The sequence below is a fragment of the Pteropus medius genome, unplaced genomic scaffold (genome assembly GCF_902729225.1).
Source record: "Pteropus medius unplaced genomic scaffold, Ma_sr-lr_union100, whole genome shotgun sequence".
NCBI classification, from domain to species: domain Eukaryota; kingdom Metazoa; phylum Chordata; class Mammalia; order Chiroptera; family Pteropodidae; genus Pteropus; species Pteropus medius.
In genome coordinates, this window is record NW_024349798.1 from 13852420 (window position 1) to 13880032 (window position 27613).

The 27613-nt window shown below is 38.2% G+C and overlaps 1 protein-coding gene, 1 non-coding gene and 3 pseudogenes across 2 annotated transcripts in view; 1 reads left to right on the forward strand and 4 right to left on the reverse strand.

Annotated features, from left to right (window-relative positions):
* The window catches only part of PDXDC1 (pyridoxal dependent decarboxylase domain containing 1), a 43090-nt gene extending 16037 nt beyond the window's left edge, over window positions 1–27053 (reverse strand). The window contains 12 exon segments of the mRNA XM_039885394.1: window positions 2914–3039; window positions 3883–3984; window positions 4137–4185; window positions 5127–5211; window positions 9248–9326; window positions 10132–10200; window positions 12275–12464; window positions 13621–13767; window positions 15617–15697; window positions 17560–17625; window positions 18151–18224; window positions 26903–27053. Coding sequence (XP_039741328.1) covers window positions 2914–3039; window positions 3883–3984; window positions 4137–4185; window positions 5127–5211; window positions 9248–9326; window positions 10132–10200; window positions 12275–12464; window positions 13621–13767; window positions 15617–15697; window positions 17560–17625; window positions 18151–18224; window positions 26903–26923 — 1089 coding nt within the window. The 5' untranslated portion in view covers window positions 26924–27053.
* Window positions 7850–7968, reverse strand: LOC120620633 (uncharacterized; annotated as a pseudogene).
* On the reverse strand, window positions 12005–12123 carry LOC120620581 (uncharacterized; annotated as a pseudogene).
* Window positions 14844–14962, forward strand: LOC120620725 (5S ribosomal RNA). Its single transcript, XR_005657966.1, has one exon. It is a non-coding gene; the product is annotated as a 5S ribosomal RNA (ribosomal RNA).
* Window positions 15221–15339, reverse strand: LOC120620624 (uncharacterized; annotated as a pseudogene).
* Window positions 27054–27613: the final 560 nt, after the last annotated feature.

Consider the following 27613-nt stretch of genomic DNA (forward strand, 5'->3'; position numbering starts at 1 on the left):
ATCAGGGAAATGCAAATCGAAACAATAAGATAGCACCTCACACCTGTTAGAATGGCTATTATCAAAAAGACGAGAAATAACAAGTGTTGGTGAGGATGAGGAGAAAGGGGAACCTTGTGCACTGCTGGTGGGAATGCGACCTGGTGCGGCCACTGTGGAAAACAGCAGGAAGGTTCCTCAGAAAATTAAAACTAGAACTACTGTATGATCTAGGAATTCCACTTCTGGGTATTTATCTGAAGAAAAAAAACATTAATTCAAAAAGATATCTGCACTCCTATGTTTATTGCAGTGTTATTTATAATAGCCAAGACATGGGAACAACCAAAGTGTCCATCCGTTGATAGATGAAGAAAATGTGACATGTATGTGGAATACAATGGAATTATTCAGTCATAAAAAAGAATGAAATCTTGCCATTTGCAACGATATAGAAGGACCTTGAGGTCATTATGCTAAGTGAAATAATTCACACTGAAAAAGACAAATACCATATGGTCTCCTTTATATATGGAATCTAAAACAAAACAAAATAAAAAGCTCACAGCTGCAGAGAACAGATTGGTGGTTGCCAGAGGCATGGAGCTGAGGGTGGGTGAAATGGATGAATGGGGCCAAAAGGCACACACTTTCAGTTATAAAATAAATCATGAGGATGTAATGTACAACATGGTGACAATAGTTAATAACACTGTATTGCATATTTGAAAGTTGTTATGACAGTAAACCTTAAAAGTCCTCATCACAAGAAAAAATTTTTTAACTATGTATGGTGACAGAAGTCTAGTTATAAACTTATTATTGTGGTGACCATTTCAAAATATATATAAATGTCAAATCATGTTGTACACCTGAAACTAATATAATTTTGTCAATTACAACTCAATAGAAAAGAAAAAAAATACTGAGTGCAAATATGTGCAAGGTACAGCACCTACTACTGGGGGAGGAGGAGCAAGATAAGCAAGAGCTGTTAAAGGCTGGTTAAGAGCTGGTTAGGAGCATGGGGTCTGAATAACCACACCTGGGTTCCAAACCTGACTGTGCCACTCGTCACCTGTAGGATATTGGAAAAATTAATCTGCCACTTATTAGACCTTGAGTAAGTTATTTAGCCTTTCTGTGCTTCAGTTCCCTGAATTATAAAATGGGGATGATAGTATCTATCTTGCGGGGTTGTGAAGATTAAATGAGTTGACATATGTTAAGTGCCTAGTAATGGTGTGTAAAACATGGTATGACATGCATATCACATTTGTAACTCAATTCCAGGTCTGTCACCATTGATGTGAAGGTGAAACAGTATCTACCTGAGGGAGGTGTGGTTCCTTATTTCATCATATACTTTCTGAGCATCAGACACTGGGAAACCCTTCGAGACAACTGAATCTTAAATATGCTCTTCTCAGTGGGCTTTATGTTCTAGTGAAGCTGCGGGGATCAGAGGAGATACTGCATGGACAGTCTTCGCCGAGCTTGGCACTGAGTAAACGCTCAGTAACTGCTTTCCGTGAAGTAAAGACGATAGGTGGAAGAAAGGAGGAGGGCAGGGAGGAGGAGGAGGAGGAGGAGGTGGAGGAGGAGGAGGATTTTGCTCTCAGAGAACCTATGCTCTGGTATGACAGTCAGGCATGAACGTACACTAACCATGTCTGAATTCCCACGCAGGGCACTATGTGCAGTTAGCGGTGGTGAGTCAACGAGAGGACATTATTTAAGTCCTCAAGAATATGTGAGATCAGCTAGCGTTTGCTTGTAGGAAGATGCCAGAGCTGCAGTGACCTCAAGGCAGCTGATGTCATCTTTTTTTTCCTTGCACTCCGTAAGCCAAAGGGAATTGAAAAAACTCTCCCCTGAGGGCCTGAACCCTTCCCAAAGGGGCTTCGGTTACTACGGCAATAAAGGTTTTTCTTCCAAAGAAGCAAACTGCAAGATGTGAGCCAACAGCCCAGTGAGAAACTCTTTTTAAATGTAGTGCTTCTTTGAACACAATGAACATAAATCTTAAAATTATTTAATGTAAAAACCAAACTACTTCATTTAGAACGTTTCTATTTCCTTAGAAACTAATGTTAGAATGAACCACCATGACATTATGAATCAGAGGACGCCTGTTACAGTTATACGAAAATACTTTTTCTTAAATATAAAAATGACACTTGAGGAAGTGCCAATTCCCCAGGAATATGCTTAAAACAAAGATTTACTTTTAAACCTATTTGCATAACTTACTGTACAGTCAGGCACTACTGTGAGAGCTTTACATGGATGAACTCATTAAGTCCTCATAATAGTCTTTGGGATAGCATTATCCCTATTTTACAGGTATGAAAACAGGGGTATGGAGAGGTGATGTCATGCTTTCAGATTTAGGTAGGACTCAGTTCTCAAATGCATAAAGATGACATTCTTTTGCTTTCTAAACTACAACATAATTATGTATTTTTCACAATTAGAACATCTCAAAGAGAAAGAGAATTAAAACTGTCCCCCAAAGCTTTGCAATTAAGGAACCCAAGCCAGCTGATGTTAAAAATCTACATGGCATCTATAATCAGCCCCTGCCCAGCATGCTCCTTCACCCTCAAGCGTCAGTCAATGGAGTACTTATCCCGCTCTGCGCCCATTGCCACTCTCTGGCTGTCATCTTGTGGCCTCTTTTTCCATCTCATGCTGACACCCACATTCATTTGAATCTGATTTCCTATGGACACAAATGCTGGGACAACCCCAGCAGTCTCTCCCAGAACTTTGAACAAGAAACGTATACAAGCAGGGCTATTAGTCTGCTTGCTATGAGATGGGAAATACAGACAAGGTATTGGATGGAGAATAAATCCATGAAGTATTTTTCTGACACTGCTTTGGCGATGGAGTATTTGTGACTCATTTAAACTTAAAGTTCCTACTCACCAGTTGGCAGGCATGCTTAATCCTCTCCACAATCCCATCAAGTCCCAAGTATTGTAAGGACAACCACAGTGGCAGGGCACGGAGTTTGTCGGCTGGCTTATTTGACGTAAGACCGGCAACTAACGTCTAAAAAAGCCGATATGGGTTTATTAACCATAGCCAATGAGATCACATAGCAGAATTAACTAGTTTCCATTTACCAGGCACTTAGTACGTGTCAGACGCTATGCCAGGCACTTGGCTTGCATTATTCATTTGCAAATCCAACAAATCTATGAAGTAAGTATTCTAGGCAACTTAGCTCAGAGATCTTGCTTTGTCCAAAGGCTCGTGTCTGAGATTTGGCGAAGCCAGGATGAGAATCCAGATGGGTCACATCCCAGAGCCGGAGCTCTTAGCCACTCAAGAGGCAGCCACTTCCAAGGCAGTTCTGAGCGTCCTCAAATACTTAGTCATTATCAACTGGGCAAGACATCAACTGTTATAACAAGGGTCACTTAAAGCTTATTTGCACGAGCCTACCACCAACTGATCCACTATCAAGAACCATCGCTGTACCTTTTAAAAAATATCATGTTACGACCCTCTAGACAATGTAGACCAAGTGCTTTAAGTACTCCGACAGGAATGCTACTTCTTGGGAACCTATTCTATGGAAATAATTTGAACCACAGAAAGATGCTCATTGTTTCAGTAACAAAAATTTGAAAGCATCCAGAAGTTCACAAATGGAGAATGATTAAGTGTGGCATTAGAGTAACAGAATATTATGCTTTCATAAAAAGTTCTTCGTACACACAAGTATGGGGAGAATACACGTGGTGAAGTTTCATTTCTGTTACTGACAGTTTTTTTAAAAATAAAAAGTCATAAAAGTGGCATTAATTTTTCGGTTTTTCTGTATTTTGCCCCCAGATCCATAAGGATTAGCCACTCCCACTCCCTGCCAGTGAGAGAGAGTAAGCTTACCAACGCAGGATCGTCGTGTTTATAAAGGGTGACTGCAGGGACAGCTGGCAAACCCAGCCATGGGCCTGGGGTCAATGTCATGCTATCGCATTTGGTTGCAGCCTACCAAAGAGAGGACAACTTCTTGTTAGACTATCAGAGTACATGAAACCCAACACCCTCCTCCATTCATAAGAACTGGGAAAAGCTATCAGGGATTAAATGATTTTAAATGCTTTCTTAAAAACATAATATTTAGTAAATCAACAACATACCAGCACTGACGAGGAAACATAACCTAGAGCCAACGTTGCCAGATTCACACTGGAAGAAAAAACACTGATCTAAGAATCATTTACTGCTGCTTATTCACTAAGTATGTACTTTACAAAGAAAGAAAAAAGAAAGAGGCTGTGTTATTCTGAGATGACATTTAAATGTGTTTCAGCTGTGTTATTAGTTTTTATAACAGTAACAGAAAATGTAGTACCTACAAATTTCAGGAAAACCTTGAAAGTGCATTTTAATAAAAATGTACTTCCAGAGATTATCTCCTATTTACTTAGTGTAATGGGTCTCCTACCTTTCATAGCTATTATTTTCCAGTCATCATTCTTTCTCAGAGGGATAAAATCAGAAAGCAGCCTACCTTGCACGTGCCAGGTATGCACTACTCCGGCCTCCCCGCATCCCCCTCACCCACACTTCTCTCAGCAGCCCTCCAACGGCCTTCTAGGAAAACGTCCCAGTCTCTTCCATCAGACAACTTTGGGTGGAGGGGACACCGCCACCTGCTCCAGAGGTGGGCAAATAACCTAAGCTATCAGAGTATTACATTTCCCTGACCACACTGATTGGGTCGGATGAGACTTAGTATTAGAAATTTAATTCTAACCCAAAGGACACAAACCTGAAAAGAAGGCTGGAGCTGCTGCAGCTACTTTGCACCATAACAGGAAAGTCTATCTATAGATGAAGCCAACACAGAGGAAATCAAGCCAAGTGCTAGGGTGGGGAGTGGGAGGGCACAACACAAGGACACGAAGTCCTGACTCACGTTGTGCCTGAAGCCAATACTAACACTGTTCTTTTTTTGTTATGTGAGCCAACAAAATCTCTTCTCACTTAGGCCGATTTGGGTTGTTTTGTCGGCAACTGAAGAGCCCTTAGTGATAAATGTCACAACTAAGTGGGAGCCCGGATGTCCACTCCTCATGAGCGCTGTGTGCAGGCCAACCCTGAGGCCAACCTCACCCTCCACTCACCCCTCCACGTGAAGCCACATGCCATACTGCTCACAGAGTTCTCTCAAACGCCCAATCTTATCTGTGTGCCCTACCGCTGCAGTTCCTAGGATAAAACACACAAAAGGACACTAAAAGGAACAAATATTTTCTAAGTCTTTACAGCATGGTTAAAGCTTTTCTATACCTTATCTCCCTGTGAGAGAAGTAATATCATATCTCTGTTTTATTAAGATTTTCTTGGTAGACTGGCTTAAAAATCAGCCTTTTCAAGTTAATTATTCAAGTTTTGAAGACTGTGTTCTCCATTATTTGTATCTATAACACAAGCCTGTTAATTGTGTTATTTAAGTTCTCTATATACTCATTTTCTATCTATTTCATCTGTTTTATGAGAAATATATTCAAATCTCCCACCAAAATTATGGGTTTGTCAATTTATACTTGTATTCTATCAATTTTTCCTTTACATATATCAGTCATATTCATAAGCGTTCATATTGGTTCACTTTCAGATCATATGAATTATAATTAACATGACATCTACTTTATCTCACACTAACACTGCTAGAGTACTTCATTTACCCAAAATATCTTTTTCCACTCTGACTTGTCATTTTCCGTGCCATTTTTATTTAGGTATGTCCTTTATTAAAAATATAGATGAATTTGAGGTGTTTTTAACCCAATTTGGAGGTTCTTTGTGTTAATATAGAACATGTATTCTGAAGTCAGTTTGAACATATCAATTCATTTACACTCCAGGTTTTCCTGGGTAGACCCGTAACCACAAGCACAGTAATATATGGAGTCATGTATTCTCCCAACCATCCTAAATTTCCAGCTAGCAGAATCCCCTTTAGTTAAGATTTCAAATCCTCAACAAACACAACTGATACAAGTGGTTCTTTTGCAAGGGTTATGGGCTGAAAACTCTTTTCCCCACACAAGTCTGCCTCAAGTTTTTACAAAATCTTAACTAACACATTTGGTTCCATTGAAAAAGGTCAAAGGCCAATGCGCGGATTATGTCACATGGCCCATGAAAACATAAATCACAGTGCCATGTTTTAGTGACTGGACCACATTTGGATTCTTCTTTCAAGTTTTTTGGCATGTCTGCTGGTTAACCCCTGGGATGTGTACTCTGGCGACAGCAATGGAGACACACTGGTAAGTCACTCAGTCACGTTTTAATTGCAGCCTCTCTCATCTTTCAAATGATTGAATATGGGTGGATTTATGTTTCTTTTTAAACATACAATATGCTAAATCAGGCAGGAAGTGGTGGTTTTCCTAGAAGCAATAAGGTGGCTATTTTTCTGTTTATTATTATTTTTAAAGTACAGTTGGCTCTCTGTAGCCAGAGGTTTCGAATCCGCAGATTCAACGAGCTGTGGATTAAAAATATTTGGAAAAAAATCTCAGAAAGTTCTAAAAGCAAAACTGGAATTTTCCACGTTCTGAGCACTGTGCTGAATCCACACGAATGAAGTGACATGTAGGCATAGCCTACTGTAGCCTAGATGCAAATGCAGATTATATGCAAATACAATATACCATCTACATTGGGGCTTCAGCATCTGGGGATTTTGGTATCCAAGGGGGGGGAGGAGGGTCCTGGAACCAACCCCTGTGGATACCCAGAGATAACTGTAATCAGCTTTACTGATTAAAGTTTAATTTATATGCAATAAAACCCATTCATTTAAGTAATATGGTTTAATGAGTTTTGCCAGATGTATACAGTATATAACCACCAACAGTCAAGGTAGAGAGTATTTCCATCACTCCAAAAGTTTCCCCATTCACCTTGAGGTTTCACTTCTTTCCACTCCCCACTGGTTCCAGACAATCCTGATCTATCTATTTTCTGTCACTGAGTTTTGTCTGTTTTAGAATTTCATATAAATAGAATCATATACTATGTAACTTCTATGTCTGGCTTTCTGCAGCTAGTATGCTTGTGAGAATCATCTCTGTTGGTATGTATATCAGTAACTATTTCTATTTATTGCTTAGTAGCCCACAGAGATGGGTATAACACAACTGGTTTATCCATTCACAAGGTAAAGAACATCTGGGTTGTTTCTGATTACGAGTATTATATACAATTCTTCGTACAGACTTGTTTTCATTTCTCTTTGATACATACTTACAAGTGGGACTAATGGGTTATATGGTAATTCTAAGTTTAACCTTTTGAAGAACTGCCATACTATTTCTAGAGTAGCTGTAACATTCTTCACACCCCTACCAGCAGTGTATGAGTTCCCATTGCTCTGCATTCTCGCCAGTGTTTAACATTGTATTTTTTTATTTTCTGCATTCTAACAGGTAAGTAATAGTAGCCCATTGTGCTTTTAATTTGCATTTCTCTAATGAGTAATGACATTAGGCATTTTTTTAAGTGCACATACATTCATATTATTTTCTTTTGTGAAACATCTATTCAAATCTCTTGTTCATTTAAAAAATTGTACTGTCTTCTTAATGTTGAATTGTAAAACTTCTTTACACATTTTCATACAGTATTTGTCAGAAAAATGTTTCCCAAATATTTTCTCCCAGTCTGTAACTCACCTTTTCATTTTCTTAACAGGGTCTTTTGAACAGCAAAAACTTTTAATTTTTTTTTTCTGGATTTTTTTTTTTTTTTTTTTTTTTAAGGCAAGGCAACCCTTGGTTGACTCAGAGACTGCAAGGAACTTGTCAGCTTACAATCCCTTATTTTTTATTTTTTACACCTACAGCACCTGGTCTTCCTAGGTGGTCTCCCATCCAAGTACTAACTAGGCTCGACCCTGCTTAGCTTCCGAGATCAGATGGGACTGGGCTTGCTCAGGGTGGCATGGCCGAAGACTAAAACTTTTAATTTTTGATAAAGTTCAACTTATGATTCATGCTTCCCGTGTCCTAAGAAGTCTTTCCTTAACACAAGGTCACAAAGATCTTCTGTATTTTCTTCTAGAAGTGTTACTGTTTTGGCTCATACGTTTAGGTCTTTGAACCATTTATAATTTTTGTATTTAGAGTAAGTTGAGATAAAGGTCAAGGTTCAATTTCTTTCAAGTGTTCCAAAATCACTGATGGAAAAGACTATCCTTTCTCCCTTGAATTACATTGAGATTTTTGTAAGAAATCAAGTGACCATATACATGTGGGTCTATTTCTGAACTCCCTATTCTCTTCAATTAATCTCACACTCTCTGATTTGTAGCATTACAGTAAGTCTAAAAATCAGGATAAGTCTTCCAATTTTGTTCTTTTTCAAAATTATTTTGGCTATTTTAGATCCTTTGTAGATTTCATATTAATTTTAGAATCAGCTTATCAATTTCTACAAGAAATTGTAGCCTGTTGAGATTTTGCTATGGATTGAGTTGAATTTATAGATAAATTTGGGGAGATTTGACTTAATGAGTCTTTCGACCATACATATAGCACATCATTCATTCCATTTATTTGAGTCTTTCTGAATTTCTCTCAGCAATATTTTATAATTTTCGGTGTACTGATCTGGTATATATTTTATTAAATTTATCCATAAAGTTTTGAATGACATTTTAAATTCAATTTCAATTGTTCATTGCTAGTATACAGAAATCTTGCGACCTTAATAGATTTGCTTATTAGTTCCAATAGCTTTTCTTTGGTTTCCTTAAGACTTACTATTTGTACAATTGTGCCATCTGCAGATAAAGACAGTTTATTCTTCCTTTTCAATATCTATGTCGTGTAACTATTTTTTTTTTTTGCCTTTTTGCACTGTCTACTTCAAGTACAATGTTAAATGCACTATGGCAAGCAGAACAGAAAGTGAGAATTGACCCTGTCTACAAGGTGGACATTTGTATGACGTTTTAAAATCCAGTTTAGAAAGGAAGCACATGAAGGAGTAGAGAAGCACTTACAACCTAAATGAAAAAGTATACACACACAAAGTAACTCCCCAAACAAACCAACAATTAAAGGAATCTAATGAGCCAACTTTAGTATTATAATTCTCAAAACAATGCTGATACAGACCATCTTAAGCATGTGGCAAACAAACATTTCTTAAGACTTTGTCTTTTTTAAGCTAAGTACCTAGCTTCTCTCTTACATGTTCAAAATGGAAGATTTGGGTTCATGACACCTACCAGCATTTGCAACAAGCAATAGGGGCAGTTTTCCTCGTTCTATATCATCTTTAATCAGTTTCTCCAGGAGGGCAACATCCTGGGATTAAAAGACAAACCATAAGAGCATGAGGCAAACAGCATAAAAGCTATACAACGAAAAAGTGTAACTTCCAAATTAATCACTCAAGTCAATTCTTATTCTTGACGATTCTTCTATTTTCTCTAATCATAAACATGAAAATCAAAGTTTTCCCTAAAGACTAACTAGAAAAATTAGTGAAGTGTGATTAAAGTTAAAATCTGCATATACAGAACCAACATTTCTCTAGTTTAAAACATTTATGTTTAAAGGAAATGTTCTCTCAACACCCCCAAAAAGCCAAAACTGTACCTCTAGTATTACTCAGTAATGAATCTGAATTACAGAAAAACTACCTTGAAAAAAACTAAAGAACCCTAAAACCTATCCCTTTTGCTTCTAGCTTCAGTATGAAAAGTCTTATGACTTGCATGTCTAAAAACAGAATCCAATCCCAAGATTACAAATGAAGAAGCTCATTTTCAAAATCTTCCCATTCATAAATCCAGGCAATAGTGATAACCATTTCAAAAGATGAGCTATAGAAGGAATTACTGGGGCTTAACTGGACTCCATGTTTCCTCTTAAAGCAGGTGATATAGTGATTACAAGATCTTAAGATCCAGGTACTCCTGATCTATATGCCAGCCAACCTTCATGGTCATTCAAACCTGAAGCATGTATTACGCAATGGGAAGATTTAAGCGATAAACAAATAAGCTTATAATTATCTGGAAGCCAGCAAACAGAACTTCACCTGATAGGAAGACACGGATTCAAAATACAATTCCATATTATTTTACAAACCAAAAGAAGAACTCACCATCTGATGCTGGGATCCAAACATAGTGTTACAGGGTACACGAGATAAGCAGGGGAAGGGCAAGCCAAGCTATAAGAAGAAACATACAATTTTACAAGGAAGCTCTGTCATCATTCACTTATGCCCTCAAAAAACTGTGGCTCTAAAACAAGTCATAATTATTCTTTTTAAACAATTTCTCTCCTTAGGAATTCTTAATATTTTAAGAGGGCAGAGACAATGCAAAATTTTCTAAACGCATCAACTATCAACTCATTTTCTAAATGAGTAAATATCTTTGGTATATTCTATATACCAAAAAAGAAACACACTTTTTCCAAACTGGAGAACAACCAAGACTTGAGCATTTTGGGGATAATTTAGGTCTTTCCTCCAAGAATTAGTGGTAAATGACACCGGCTAAAGGCACTCAAAGAACAATATCTTATTTATGGGTCCATCTACTCCTAAAAAGCCATAAATAAGGACCAGCAAGTGCACATTTCTTAACAGAAATAAAATCAGTGTTATGACGATGGTAATGTCATATTTTATACTCTTCGTTTTTAGCTTCCAAGTCTTTGAGTTTATAGTTTTAGAAATTCTTAAACTGTTGCAGCCTATTGTACTATATAACTAAGATTTGGTAGAATTGAAAGACCAAAAATTTAGAGAGTATTTTAGTCACACTTTTTTCCCCTTAATGGATTTTTCTTTTTAAATTATGAAAGTGAAGACCAAATAAAACACACAATGAAAAATATAGAAATTAAAAGTGAAACTGCCCCCACATAAGCCACCAATCCCTCACTATTAAACAAGTTAGTATGGAACCTGCCATTTTTTTAGGTATAAATATATTTATATATTTTTCTAGGTATAAAAAATATGCATATAAACATGTAAACACTTTTAAAAACATGAACATGACCATCTTATATACAAAGCCGTGTCAACTGCCTTTCTCATGTAACAGGATACCCTCGCACATCTTTTTAAGGCTGGACTGCTGTCCCAAGACAACCCTGGGTCCATAAAAGTCTGGCTCGTAGTAGGTACTCAGTAAGTAATTTGTTTCATGCTTCTATAGGGATACTACAAAACTCCCCATTTTGTACATCCTCAAGAGGACATAATTTCTGACCACAGCTCAGAACCAACTTAAATCCTTGAATTTCCCACATATATCTTCCCAGGGCTCCTCTATCTTACAAAAGACAAATCTTCCTAACAGTTTTGTCTTAAAACATTCTTGGCCAAGAGGCTTAACAATTTCTTTCCCAAGGTAACCTCCTAATCGGGCTACGTGTACTGTGAACTTTAAAAATGGTGATGCTCTTTGATCTAGTGATTCCAGATTACTCTGACAATCACAGGAATATAATCCTAAACATAGTGATTCCAGATTACTCTGACAATCACAGGAATATAATCCTAAACATAGAAAAAGCTTCATGTATAGATGTCCATAACAGCACTATACAAAAGTGTTACCTGAAAATGGTCATAGGAAGCAAACGAATGCAAACACTCTAATTGTACAAAAGGCAAACAATTAGTTAAAATACTATATACTCACTTGAAGGAATATTATGAAAACATTAAAAATAAACTTTATTTTGAAGAACTGTTAAAAGATATGCACCTGTTATAACAGTAAGTGGAAAGGGCCACATATAAGCATGTAAAAACACACATGTAGAAATAAAGTAAAATGCTGACTGTGGCTGTCTCTGGGCAACTAAAAAAGGTAAATATCTTTTTTAAATATAATTGATTAATATACATTTATATGTGTGTGTATTTTTTTTTTTTTTAGGCGAGGCAACCCTTGGTTGACCTCACAGATTGCAAGAACCTTGTCAGCTTACAATCCCTTATTTTTTATTTGTTACACCTACAGCACCTGGTCTTCCTAGGTGGTTTCCCATCCAAGTACTAACCAGGCCCAATCCTGTTTAGATTCCAAGATCAGACAGGATAGGGCTTGTTCAGGGCGGCATGGCCGTAGACGTATATATTTTTATAATGACAAAACAAGCATATAAAAAAATCTTCTTACTTAAAAAGAACACCAGCTAAAGAAATGAGTTTACACACTTTAAAAAGTTCCAGGACAGAACAAAACATCGAATCTTTAAAAATCCACCTTACATCCCATTACCTGATTACAAAGGTACTGGCCCAGGCCAGGCCTAGCAGCAGCACTAAGATATACAACAGGCTTCTTGTTGTACAACACATTGAATCCATCCACTACAAAGTCTTCATAACGAGAATGAATGGCGAGCCTGCAGATCTTTGCAAGTCCTTCTCTTTCTTCTTCGTGGAAATAAGCGCAGCCGTTTTCATACCTGTTAAGAGATACCCATGTATCAATATGTTCTTATCTCTGGTTAACTCTTATTTTATATCCCAATCTTATAATCATGAAGCAATTCTTTTCTCAGCCTAGAAACTGCCACCTACATAAGTCAAAGGGACAAGAATCACCATCATTTCAGGTGGCTAACATCTCCTTATAGATGGAGGTTACAAGGAACAGAGGCAATGCCCCTTCATCCATATCTATCTCTACAAAAAAGCAGAAACTATAAAAACCAGTAAAGAACAAGTCCCTCTGACATAAAAAGGCTGAAAATCACAGTTTTGGCTTATTCTACAAGAAGCCCAATGCTGGATAACACGGGCAAGGTTCTTAGCAGAGTTTCAGCTCTAAATCATCTGAAGTAAATAAAATCATCGAAAATGCTAGTCAGGCTAACTTTTCTGCTTTTCTAACTTTTTTACTCTTCTTAACCTCTTAGAGAAGAAGAATAATTTTAATTATAGGTATTGAATTTTATTAGGAGAAAATTTTTCCTTTGCGATACAGCTAGGCAAACATATTCTCACCAGGCCAACCTCTGAAAAGCGAGTCTCACAAGTCAAATGTTCCAGCGTCAGGCAAACACAAAAACATACTACCTTTTCCATAAAAGTAATAATGAACACAAAAATAACTACTAGTCCTGTGTCTTCCACTGAATCCTTAATCTGCTATAATTCCTTAATAATGCCAACATTATCATGGTATCGAGCAAATTTCAATTTCATAACATACTCTTCTTCTTTATGACATTTCTTTTCTACTAAAGCACAAGCCAACACTTTAAAATAACTGAATCAACTTCACTTTCTATCAACTTGTGCCAATTAACAATCCCCAAAATAAACTGCTGACATCATCTAACTCCTATGTGCTTAGATTCTTAGCTCTTTACATGAATTAATTCATTAGCTCTTTTAATCCTCACAACAATGCCATGAAAAAGGTATGTATTAATGCTATCTATCTCCAGTTAGTAGATGAGAAAACTAAGGCATGGAGAGGTTAAACAACCCTTCCCAGAGGAAGGGGAAGAGGCGGCTTTAAACCCAGAGAGCAGAGCTCCAGAAAAGATCTCTCATCGTCTATACACAACTCATAAATATCTTTATCAGAAAGTAAAAACTTGTAATTTTTTTTACCTGAAAATTCTGCATAGCCATAAGGTAGTGTCTGAAAGTATCCTAGTTGTAAGTTTTCTCAGCTTCTCTTTGTCCAATGTTGAAATATAAGCTCCCAGACTATGCCCCAGCAAAGCTATATGACCTTGTTCTCCAATACTCTGGATTCTGTTAATCAAAATTTATATTAAAAAAAGCAGTATTAAAAACATAAAAAATAAAACTTTGAGAGACAGTATTCCACAGAAATTTCTGTCAGACTGGAAATCCACTTAATGGCCTGGAATGCAGAAATGTAGATAAATTTAGAAAATTCAATGCCTTTAAGGTATCAATTATCTACAAAGAAAAATATTTTTTAAATTCATAGAAGATAAATATCTTTCTTTTTATTGACTAATAAATATACAAACTGTTTTTGAATAATGTTCCCCTGAAAGTTTTTAAATTTGAAAGCTGTAAGAACTAAAAGAGCTAAATGTGCAGAACGCAATTTTTTAAAGAATCATTAAATGAAGATCAATTTACTGTATTAATTAGCTATTTATAACCATAATACAGCAAATTCAAGGGGAACTAGGCATTGTTTTATATATAATTTAAATGAATAGACTAATATCCCTTAATAAGTCAATAGGAAAAAGACAGGATACTGGCCAAGAGATAGTTCATAGAAAAGGAAATATAAATGGGTCTGAAAACATACAAAAAGAACACAACCTGGTTCATAAGAAAAATGCAAATTAAAATTATGCTGAAATATCATTTCTCATCTATCAGACTGGCAATGACTCTTAAGTTGGCTAACAGCCTCGCAGGCAAAGGGAAAAGAGGTCTCTCGTACATTGCTGGTGGGACTATAAATTGGCATAATTCCACGAAGGGAAATTTAGCAATATCTATCAAAATCGCAAATGCACCAACTATTTGGCCCAGCAATTTCACTTCTAGGCCCTTTATTTGCCAGAAAGCTCCTTTATGCAATGAACTCCAAGACATATGTGGAAAAAGCAAGGTACAGAAAAATCTGCACAATATTTATGCACTGGAGGGGTTAAGTAAAGACAATTTGCTTGTATATACATACATACACACAAAATATCTCTGAGAATACACAAGGAACCTGGCAGTACTATCTCTAACAAGAAAAAGAGGCAAAAGTAAGAAGAAAAATTGCCTTTGTATATCCTTTTTCTCTCTTAAAATTGAACCAGAATGCATTACTTATTCCAAAAAATTAAAGAGTCTACGGCCATGCTACCCTGAACACGCCCGATCTCATCTGATCTCAGAAGCTAAGCAGGGTCGGGCCTGGTTAGTACTTGGATGGGAGACCACCTGGGAAAACCAGGTACTGTAGGCGTAAAATAAATAAATAAATAAAATAAAATAATTAAAGAGAAAACAAAACTGGCTAAATAGATGAATAAAAATAAAGCAAATGGATGATTCACAATGTGGCCTACCGCCCATCAATTCAGCTGCAATTCTTAGCAATCAGCAGAAAATCACACAGCAGTTATTTTTTTATTTTTATTTTTTAAGGCGAGGTAACCCTTGATTGACCTCACAGATTGCAAGGACTTTGTCAGCTTACGATCCCTTATTTTTTTATTTTTTACACCTACAGCACCTGGTCTTCCTAGGTGGTCTCCCATCCAAGTACCAATCAGGCCTGACCCTGCTTAGCTTCCGAAATCAGACGGGATCAGGCTTGTTCAAGGTGGCATGGCCACAGACAGCAATTATTTTTTGGTCCCTTTGCCAGCTCCTCCTTTGAGACAAGATACCATACAAACGACATGGTAAACGTTTTTAAATGCCTTCTTCTTATAAAATGTATTATCTAAAATACATAAATGTCTCCCTAAAAAGAAAAAAAATAAACATCATTTTGTATCATAAGTAACTCTGAATGAAACAGCTTATTATTTCAGTAACTTGTAAGAATGCAGTCACTATTGAAATCGAGGACACATATACTGTCAAAGAGAGGCTGCCAACCGTTCTCCATTACCGGGCACTCTGGGGCTCCTCATCTTCATCGCCATGCATCAAATTTTGAACCAACTGGAGGATGCTCACCATATCTTGTCCACTGCAGAATAAAAAAGAGTTAGCCACTATTGCTTTCATCCAAACTAGTTTTTTAAATTTAGTAGCTACAAGAAAGAATGTGTTTGAGATATAGTATACATCTTTTAAAAACAAACTTCAACTGAATTCTTCAACTGAATTCTGAATATAACCTTACTTGTAATGAATTAAATCTTCTACCTAAATCTGAGATTGATTTTTTAAAACTTCACCGGTACTGTTTCAGCAATACTGCTCTACTTGTTCATTTGAATCCTGGAAAATAAACATGCCACAAGAGCCAAAATGTTCTTATAAGATGCTGACATATCACAGAAGCAGCAAGGATACTCCAAAGCCACTATTATAGCTAGTTTCCCTCCAAGTAGGCGTCTTGTCTGTTTGTTCTAACAGACTTAAAGATGTAATGCAAGCATCATTTATTACCAATTTTCCCCCAAGCTGGGAAACTGGATATCTGCTTGGAGAATAAACAGATTTACTTCTATCCAAGATAAGTTACTAAGTGCTCATCATGTGAAAAGGTGAAAATTTCAGGGAGGAATGTGAATGGCTAACGTAGTAAGCGATGTCAAGGCAACTTGTTACACATGTAATGTGAAAGTATTATTGCTTCATTAATGAGAATATGACTAATAAAATGTCTCTTTTGAAAAAGAGACACTGTCAAAACAATACCCCAACACCCATACTCCCCAGAGTGCTGACCTTCACACGATGGAGGCTCTGGTCCTTGGACACTATGCAGACATTAGGCCAAGTATGCCTAACCACAAGACCTTAAGCAAGCTATTGAAACTCCCTAAGCCCTTACATTACAGAACTGTGAAGATGCAATCAGTGCACGTAAAGCATTAATGCTGTGCCTAGCATAGTAATATCTCAGATATTGGCTGTCAGCATTATTAAATATGAATACTCCTGTCCAGTGGCTTTAAGGCCCTTCTATTCTAAGAATTAGAGATGGTCTTGGTGGTATCTCTTCCAGGAAAATGTCTGTGGGATCAGTAGAACCCTTTAATTCCCCTCGGTAGGCCTAGGATGGGGGGATTTACAGGATTTGGTTCCTGTTCTGACCTGCAGAACACACTTCACATCAAGAAGGCTTCAAATCAGCACCATTCAAGCTATAAGTAGGAGTGCCTATTTTAAAATATTAGTATCTAGGTGTGCCGGATGTGGCATTTACTGGTATGCTGTGATACTTCCTCCACACTTTTCTTTTGCAACATTGCACATATTTATATTCAGGTCAAAGGACAACTTAAGGGAGTTGTAAAGTTTGCCTATGTGCAGTTTCCTGGTTATAAAAAAATAAGCTTGTATGAGGAAAGCTGGGATTTTAATTCTGAACTGAGGGCTAACATCTTGTGAAAACTTCAGTCAGATAGCTGCTTACTTCTCTGATATTTTCCCTGCTGATCAACCACAAACACTTGAGAGATCTGCTTTAGCTGCCAGAAAATAAATCATTCTGTCAATAAATGATTAAAGTTAACGCTTTCATTTTATATTACAAAAATAATAAATCTTATATTAAAATCTCTCATAATAAGCTCTGTCTACAATATAGATTACAGACAGGTTTCAAGGATGAGCTAAGTATGATAGTCAAACTATAAATCTGTGCATTGCTTGTGGGTCATGATGTATTAAATTCTGAATGGCAAAGCGGGAGAACCAGGTAGGCTCGGCATTATCAGCAACCAGCCAACGGCATGTCAGGTTTCTAATGGCACACTGCTCAGCTCTAAATTTGCTTTGTGCTCATTAAAACTAAAATTGTAAATTGATGATGGTAAAATCTTGGTTTAAAGAGAATGTACATCGTAACGAAAGATGCTTATCTTCGTTGCCACCTACCTGCCCTGGAGAGGCCCTGGAATATCCCCTGACATGAGCTTCTTTCCATTTTCCTCCTCTGTTCTTCTATTTAAAGGAAATAAAAAACTGTTTTATTATATCAGGTTTTTAACATTTGGGCATGCAAACATGTGACAATGTTGCCTATAAATCTTTTAGTAACTGAGGTAGGATTTAAACACACATCACATTTCTCTCCCACCCCACCCTCACCGCAGCACTCAATGCGGGGTATAGTTTGTTTCAGGAAAAGAACATGAAAAAAATAATACTTCAACCCATTTCTTGTATGTTGATGCCCTACCTGACTTTAATATATAGTAAGAAGTATTTACAGATTCAAATCAATACATTAAGTAAATGAAACTCTTAATAGGCAGAACTGAAAATTATAAGTCCTGCCCCTCAATTTCAAAATCCTTTAATTACAAAGCATCTTCTACCCAAGACAAACACCCACTTTAAAGTCAGCGGAAGCTAAGTGTCACATTCTGAAACCCAGGGGTGTTTTTAACAGCAGGAAACCAGTGCCGCCAGTTTCCCAACAGGCTGAATGTGTTTCATAGGGTCACTTCTGTTCCACAGGCTCACCTCTGACTGTCCTCTAGCATCTTCATGGCCTCCTTCAAGTTTTTTCCCATTTCAATTAAGGTGGGGTCTGCTACCTAGGAAATAAATTTTTAAAAGGTTCAATTTTGATAATCCCTATTACTTCTACAACACAATTCATCCAGAAAAATAAAACATATAAATTTATTATAAAGTACATGTTTGATTTAAAAAATTCCAACAGTAAAAACATATAACATAAAAAAGTCCACCAGTTCCACTCCCCGGGGTAAGCCACTTTTTTTTTAGACTTAGCTTATTATTTTTTTAAATTATTTTAGTTTCAAATATACAGTACATTGGTTAGACATCTATATAGTTCATAAAACGATCCCCCTAATTGCTCCTTCTCTCCTCTGGTTTTCCATCTAGCCAACATATTAATGCTGACTGCATTCCCTCTGCTGTGCTCCCCATCCCCATGACCATTTATCAACTACTAACTCGTACTCTCAGGGGAAGCCACTTTTAAGTGTGACGTATATCCTTATAAATTTTCACTTTAATCATATGTACCTCTGCAACTTGCTTTTTTCTACTTTAGAGTGAATATGGTTCAATGTCAGTAGGTCTACTTCATATGAGTGGTGACACCTTATCCCATTCTACGGATGTACCACTGTTTAACCAATCCTGGATTAATGGGTCCTTAGGTTATTTCAGTTTTTCACTATTAAATATAAGGCTCAGAAAAGCATGCACGGTATGCTGTTTTACTGTTGCAGCAGGCTGAAAAATGGCCCCCAAAAGATATTCACATCCTAATCCTTGAGACTTGTGAATGTTACCTCCTATGGCAAAGTCTTTGTCTTTGCAGATGTGATTAGGTTAAGGATGAGATGGCAAGGTTGCCCAGGTGGCCTTAAATGCAATCACATGTATCCATAAGATGCAGAGACTAAACACACACACACACACACACACACACACACACACACACACACACACTACACTCCTCACTCTCTCTCTGTCTCTGTCTCTGTCTCTCCCTCTCTCCTCTTTCTTTTTCCTTTCTTCTTAAATCTCCAGAGCAACTTTTAGGCAATTTTGTTGCCTTGAATCTGTATATAGTACGTCTTGGGTTCTAAACAGTTACAGAAGCTCTCTTTTGTCCCCTCTTAGTCTTGACATGTATTCATCTTCTCTCTTCATACTGCTTCTTGTTCTTAGTAAGATCTTATTCCGAGGAGGTATGCAATAAGTTGTATTACACTTAGGTAATACATTACCTCTTCAAAATGTTTTTTAAGAACTTCTACTCAGTTTATATAAGAATCAGAAAGTATTAATTTTAAAAGGATCTAGTCCAGGGGACAATTCTCAATTTCTCAAAAGAGGTAGTAGAAAATTATCAATTTATCTGGAATAAGGTTGCATAGTTTGATGAAAAAAATCACTTATTTTTGCTTTTGGCTAGAATTATGCCAACTCAGTATGAGGAAACTCTGGTACTATTCCTACCCTTATTATTTGGAATGTATGCTATTATTTTGTTCTATTTCATTTGTTTTTGTTCTATTTCATTTTTCAAAAACTGCTGGTCATGATCTGCTAAATTTATTTGACATCCATATACAAGACGTGACCTGCAGTTAAAAAAAAATGTAACAGATGTTGGCAGTTATTAATAATGAGATAAACAAGCATTTGTTAATAAAGTTTATCCACTAAGTATTTGTTTATAACAACCTTTCAAAAGTGAAACTGCAGTAGAAAAATAATACTCTTCCAGCATGAGATTTGGCAACTACTGCTCTACGATCACTTTTAAAATTTTCTCAAGCTTTCAAGCATGCTTAATTAAGCTCTTGTATACGTTTCACTCAGTAAAACCAAAGTGTGAGAACAAAAATTACATATTTACTTATTTTTAGGGAAAAAATAATACCTCAAACTCTGAATTCATAGACATTATTGTTTAGCAAAATCTTAGTTAAAAGGAAAAAAAGGGGCAGGGGGTGGGAGTAGGGGGGGTGGCTAGACTGCAGCGACAGAAAGCAGATCTAGGACCCACTGTCACACGGCACAAGGGAACTTTTGCGGAAGATGGAACTGCTCCCTATCTTCATTATGCTGGTAGTTATATGACCGTATACACCTGCCAAAACTCACACTGCATAATTAAAATGGGTATTTTTATTGTATATAAATTGTCCCTCAATTTAAAAAAAGGGTGTGTTGATTTAAAGTCAATTTAAAAGAAATATTAAGCAAACAATAGTACACCGATGTGACAAAATTCACCAAGATGGTATATGAATGACTGCTATTTTGGAAATATAGAGCAAAACCTTTAAAGAGAAGCAGCCTCCAGAAAAAAGGAAGGAAGGAAGTCTAAAATGTAATTTTAAAATATATAAATCATGACCATTAATAATAGAAGTATATAACACTATAGTTTCAATAACCATTTTTCAGGGTTGGGATATTCATAATTGGGGAGTTCTAGGGCTACTGACAGAAGGAAAACTAAGTGTGTGAGAATAACAGCTGCCTGTCTCAGAGAGAAGACCTTGGTGTCATTAAATGCTAGTTTACAGTGCATGTATTAGATGTATAAAAAATCACTACCTTTCTTCAACTGATCCAAGTGATCTAATAAAGCTCTGAAGTTTTGTGTTTCTAACAGCTTTCTAAACAAGGTTAAACTTGGATAGTGATAATTATGCAACTAATTTGGAGAGTCAATAGTCTCCAAAAATCCTATATTCCGCCCCCAGGTGAAAACATAAACAAGTGCCTACTATCTGGCCCTACTACCCCCAATACAACTCACCTCTTGAAGCAACAAGAGCATGGAAGCAGCTGCCCTAGGAATGGAGCTGTTTCTTATGGGTTAAAGATGAGAGAAAACAACAGGAATTCTCTGGAAAGTTGATATAGTGCCTTGCTAACTGGCTTACCTTATTGGAGGCTCAGTTTCTACATCTGTAAATGTTTTTGCCTGTTTTCAACAGAAAAGTACTTAAGAACTGGGCACTTTTGTCTCTGTCTTCTAAGAATTGGATATTCTTGGGAAATCTTATTTTTAACTACCATAGATTCTGTGCTTCAGTGTGTCTGTGAGAACATGAAGACACTGTAATTACTGGCTCACTGAGCATAATATTCCTAGTTGAAAAATGATATGCAAATACTGTATATGGTGTTAGTATTTGACCTTACAAATTCCTCAAGAAGAGAGGCAAAAAAGATTACGGAAAAAAATGGGGCAAAAATACACTAAGAGAGTGGTAAAAATCTGGTAGAAATAAGGAGGCAGCAAAGTTAGTAACATCAATTAAACCTGTCATAGACAGAAGTGTGTGGAGGGAAAAAAAAGGCAATCAAATCACTCTCTTTAAGATACATGCTGAGAATGCCAGAGATCCCAGTTTAAGTTTCAAAAAACGTATTCCTAGAGACCACTACTTCTGGAGAATCAATTCACTTGGACATCACGAGTAAATGCTTCCCGATAACCACAGAAAAGGAAAAATACCACACACCAGGCAAGCTCTATTTCTAAAAGTTTACAAGGTTATCTGGAATCACATGCTTATTCCGGAACAAAAAGGAAATTGCTGAAAATTGCTGTAGTCACTGGAAAAAATAAGCCTTTCACTGAGATATGATTCTTATAGCGATCTGTTTCCTAGGACTTGTTGGGGGATCAAATCAGAAATATGAAGATATCCATTATCCTTATCAATATCATTTCCTAAATTGAATTAGAATTATGTAAGATTAATGCTGCCAGCCTTATCTTGAATATAGTAAGAATTCTGAGGAAAGGAACTCATCAATTCTTGACGTCTCTGTGTATCTATAAATCTTCAGACCTTTAAAATTGAATTGTGTGAAACCTGCCAATATTCAACTGTTTTTAATGCAAAAAAGAACAATTTCACATGTTCTGCATACATCCTAACACAATGTCCAGTCCAAGAAGTAATCCAGCCTCACTAGGATCCTGAAAGGTTCTCTACAGCTAAATAGTCAATGTTACTGAGTTGCACTTTCAAAGTGAAGGCTTTATTTTGCTATTTCTGGCTTTTCTGCAAATAGGAAAAAATTATATTAGAAAAGTTTGTTCCTTCCTTAGTCATTTGAAATTCTGAATGCCTTTTCCATAGAAATAAAAAGTGGATAGGGCTCCGGGCTAGACCTCAAGGACCATCTACTTTAGGGTGGTTAAATATTTAAGCAAAAACTATTTAGCAAAAAACATTTGCAATAATAAACAAAATAAATTTGAAATAATTGCATGGCCCTTGAATACTGCTTGGAAAGAATGGATTAAATTTAAGCTAGATAAATTTTTTTTCCCCAAAAAAAGATTTTTATTTTTAGTTTTGATAAATTAGATTTCTGAAAGGAGTTTTTGGACATTTTCAAAGTGACTGGAGGTGTCTTTTTAAAATATCTGATTTAACTTCTAAAGATGAAATGGCTTTCCTTTCCCTTAATATATATTCTACCAGCAACAACATAAGACACAATAATATTATAAAGTAAAAATCTATATTATATTTACATTAGAAACGTCATGACTCTGAACTTATTTCTATCTAAAAAAATCTCTTCCACAAACTTTTTCCTGGTCACTCACTCCATGCACTGTCTTCATTTGTTTCCTATTTCCTGTGATACTTCTTACCCCTCCTTGCTATGCAAGGATTTGCCTAAACACAGTCAGCTCCTTACCAGAACCTAACCTGCTGCAGAGATGATGTTTCTTCACCTTGTGTCTCTCTCAGCATTCAACATTGGGCTTTGACCAAAGTTGGCTTCTATAAAAATTATAAATCAAACAATGCTTCTGCTTTAGTGAAAACTGATGACAATAAGCTCGAGCAACTCATAAACCTACGTATTGGGGAACACATGGGACTGAGGACCATCAGTAGCTCTGTTACTGACTACCTCTGCCATCTTAAATAAATCAAGAATCACCAAGGCCATAAATTTTTAGAATCGAGAACTTTGTACCTAGTCCATTTTCCCTGACACCCAGTATTTGATAATCATTTACCACCTTAGCCACCATGCACCTGTATGCAAAACTCTCACATCAGGATGACATAGGGTCAGCTTTAAAGGAACACTGAAATTACAGGCTAATATCTCCTCATGTAAGTCCCTCTACTCTATGTAAGAGTAGAATCTACAAAGGCACACCACAGAAACGAGTCATTTCAAGTTTAGCTATTAAGGGTTCTTTTTGTGAACATTTAAAGTAAAAGGTAGGAACAGAAATTCTGGTAGTCCTTATCAGCAAGGATCAGGAATGTTCCATTCATGCTCCTACTGCCCCTTATAAACTTATAAACAGTAAGGTGATAAGAATTTTTCAAAATCAGGTCCAAAAGTGTGTGTGTTGGCGGGGAGAGGGGGGATTTAGCTCAGGATGAGTACGGGAAATAAAAATGGATTGGACTGTAATTATTTAGGTCAGAAACAGGGTAAAAGTCGCCTCTTTTAGAGACAAGAATTAGATACACAGCAGATAAACTGGCCCCACTCTCTAGCATTATCCACAGAACTTTCTGTGGTGATGGAAAGTCCCTTATCTGTGCTGTCCAGGAGCCGCACTGTGACTGCTGAGCACTTGAAATGTGGCTAGTGTGACTGAGAAACTGAATTTTTAATTTAATTTTAATTATCTAAATTTAAATAGCCAAATATGGCTAGTGGTTACCATATTGGACAGTGCAGCTCACGGTTCTCTAAGTGGTTCTCAACCAGAAGCAATTTCCCACCCCCAGGGAACAACTGATTCACCTGGGGGCTGTTTTTTTTGATTGCCACACAGTGGGGAGAGGGTGCTAATGGCATCTAATGGGTAGAGGCCAGCCGTGCTGCTAGACATTCTACAATGCACAGGACAGCCCCACAACAGAGAATGATCCAGCCCCAAATGTCAGCAGCTAGTTTGAAACACCCTGCTCTAAGTTTACTCAAGGTTGGAATTAAGTAAATGTAAAATGAATTGCAACGCACCTTGTCTAAACATACTATCCAGGAAGAATGAGATTTTCCAAGCCACAGGACAATGTCTGGGCTGTCCTACAAGTTTAAATTAGCAGGTTTTCACTAAGAACTGAATGTCTCTGTGTTGAATAACTTATTAAGAACTTCAGCATCAGAGTAATTACTTCCTGTGGCATTTTTTAACTCAAATATTAATACAAGTAAGCACTGTGAGACTCTGCTATGGGATCTCGTTCCTTTTAAGTTGGACATACAGTATTAGGGGGCTGAGGCCTACTCTTCTAGTTTGAATTCCTGGGGTCTTCAGTTAACCTATCTGGTTTCTTAAGACATCACTAATTTCAGATACAAGAAGAAAATAGATGCTATGGTGAAAATCAAAAGACAAGAAAATGGCTATCATCGCAGGTCTGCACATCTACATATTACCTAAAAAAAAAAGCAAGAACACGGAATTATACTTGGACCAAAGGAAATGTACTGAGTGATCCTACTAAATGATGACAGCATACTACATATTTTAGAGTGAGAGATTACTTGAAATTTTAGACGATGGATATCAAATAACATTGTGGTTTCTGCAGCTAGTATAAATTATGCAAGGATTCATTTAAATGGAATCATTCTAAATTGCTCAAATAGTTCTCAAATTTATATTAGCAATGTAGAATTTAGCTCAGGATAGTAAATTCCTCAAAGTAACATGAGTAATAGGCACAATTCAATGTTTAACTTAAACTACTTTTCAGAACATAAAATCTTCGATATTCATATTACAGCAACCTTTTTTCTTCTCTGGCCACTTAGCACTGAGAAGTTGTTCATTACATGTAAGGCGCTCAATTGCTTCAGGAAATGAAAAAAGACAGTCTCAGTTCTGAAAAACTTATTCAGAATTCCCACACTGGCCTAACGCAGAAACTTCAGCCCACACATTTTGAATTCCTAAAAGATCACTGTAATTTTTGTGAATGCTTCAGCCTTAAGCACTTTGGAGTTTCAGTACCTCTTCAGATCTTCATCTGGAGAGTTTAAGATCTTTTATCATCATTAACATTTAGGGGGCAACCACTGTAATCTACTAATCAAATGTCAGAAAAGTAATATTTAAAGCTGGATTTCGACCCACTCTGTTTTGCAGATTTGCCTATAAAGAACTATTCTTGTAGAAAAGATCATCCCAGTTCTTCAGGTTTCTAATTGAAATGACAAAAGCCCATCCTATCTTCTTATGACACTGGAAGGGAAACAGTGAAGGGACATTTTTAGCATCATTTTGTATTCAACTATTGGTGTGGCATACAAGATCTAGACCAGGGCGCTCTCAGCCTCAGCACCACTGGCTTTCTGAGCAGATAATTCTTTGGAATGGGGGCCTGTCCTGTGCAATGCAGGATGTTCAGCAGCAGTCCTGGCCTCCACACACGAGGTGCCAACAGCCTCTCCCTAACCTGTAGTTTGGGCAATCAAAAATATCTCCAGACATTGCCAAATGTCCCCTGGGGAACAAAACTGTCCCGTGGTTGAGAATCACTGCTCTAGACTGAAACTCCAAGTCCCCAAGTGTAGACACTGTGCAAATCAGAAGTCTGGAAAGACTTTATTCCTAGCAGGTAAGACACGTAACATTCACCAGAGAGACGGTGGAAGAAAAACATTATTTTTTCTTTTCTTGATTGCATTCTCCCCAATTTATGAGAAACAGCCGAGGCATGGGCTACACCACTGTATACTTATGAAGACATCTGACTGAACTTGTATAATGACTCCAGTGACAAGGGAACAAATCTACAGCAGCTAGCTGCTGCACCAGCAAATAACAAAGTATGTTATTTCTGCCAGTTCAAAATTGACATAAAGCAGTCCTAAAACACTAGCATTGCTCCTGAATTCTACATGTATGAAAAATTGAGTCTGGATAAGCAGGCTCCCAAGCTTGAACAGAGAGAAAGACTTTGAAGGGAGGGAGAACGTCGGGTTCTGAAGGTAGGTATCCGTGAAGAGATCAAAGCACTGGTTCTCGTTTACCAGCCCTAAATTCAGGACGATTAGAATCCCATTTCACACGCCACAGCAGTCAGCCAGGTACATCACGCTGCAGTTCCCCTAAGGGGAAACCAGAGCAAAGCGCTGCAATCCCCAAAACGAAATTCACAATCTACAGTCCATCCACTCTTTGTTGACCTCAGGCGTCTCAGCCGGTGTCCACAAACGACAGCATCAGAATCACGTGGAGAGCTTGTTAAACACGCAGAACCCGCCCCCAAATGGTTCGGACCCGAGGGCTGAAAAATCTAGATTTTACCTGAAGGGCCCCAGGTGATTCCTAGGCAAACTGAAGTCGGAAAAACCACCGCTTTAATATTTTTCCTTCCTAACCTGGAACGCCCAGAAAACCTACAGCTTTGCAGCTGGCTTAACAACTGGGGCTTCTTTCCTGGTGCTTCTGGGGCCGTAAGTTGTTAGCTCTGTCATCCGAAGGGGCTCAGGGAGGCCCCAAGGTCGGCCCCGCGGCCCCGGCTCGCAGCCCGAGGCAGAACGCGGCCCAGCCTCTCTCAGTCCATGGGGACCTTAAAAGGCTCACGTCCCCATGACATCACCAGGCCCCAGCCGCGAGCGCCAGGCCAGACGGCCTCCTCCGGCGGGACCCGTTAGCCCCCCGGCCCCGTCCCCCGCCACAATGACAGCACGCAACAGGGAAACAGTCGCTCCGGAGGTGGGGGCCCCGGGCTGCAGCGCCGCCCACAACCCCGGTACGAACCTTCTCCAGGGACACGTCCATGGCGGAGCCCGATGGAGGCCCGGCGGTCCGGGATGCTACTTCCGCCTCCCGTTCCCCGCCGCCGTTTCCACGCTGGCAGCGCTGACGTCCCCGCGCCCGCGGCTGGCGGGGCGGAGCAGCCAGGCAGCGCCGCTGGGCGGAGAGTATGCGGGCGCCCGGGAGGCGGGGCGCAGCGGGGCGGGTCCCCTGACGTGGGCGGGCACCTCTGGGCTTCCGTACCTGGACGTCACGCCGGCCAGCCCTAATGTTCCCAAGCGAGAGGGGGAGGATGGACGGTGGAACCGTCCCAAACTCTTTTCGGAAACCTGTCGCAGGCGTCAGGGTGAAAATATAATAATCACAAACTATTATTCATGCAGCAAAAGCCTGGAATTACTAGTAACGCACCTGTACTTCCAGGCCTAGGTTTCCAAATGCTCCCTAGACCCACCCCTCAAGAATGGAACAGTCCGTCACGACAGAAGGGCGGGGCGCGAGAGCACCCCTGCGCATGCGCAGCCTAGACAGCGTCCTAGGTGTTCTGGGATCTGAGGGTTTCCAGAATTGAGCTCCCTAGTGGGCTCTGAAAAGGTGCTGGTCAGAGTTGAAGTATTTGTCTCAGCCCTTGCCGCAGAATTCTAGACGGAAAGGACTTTGAGACAACTGGCCTTCTCCTTTGTGTCAAGCCGCAGTTATGACTTGTCAGGTAAT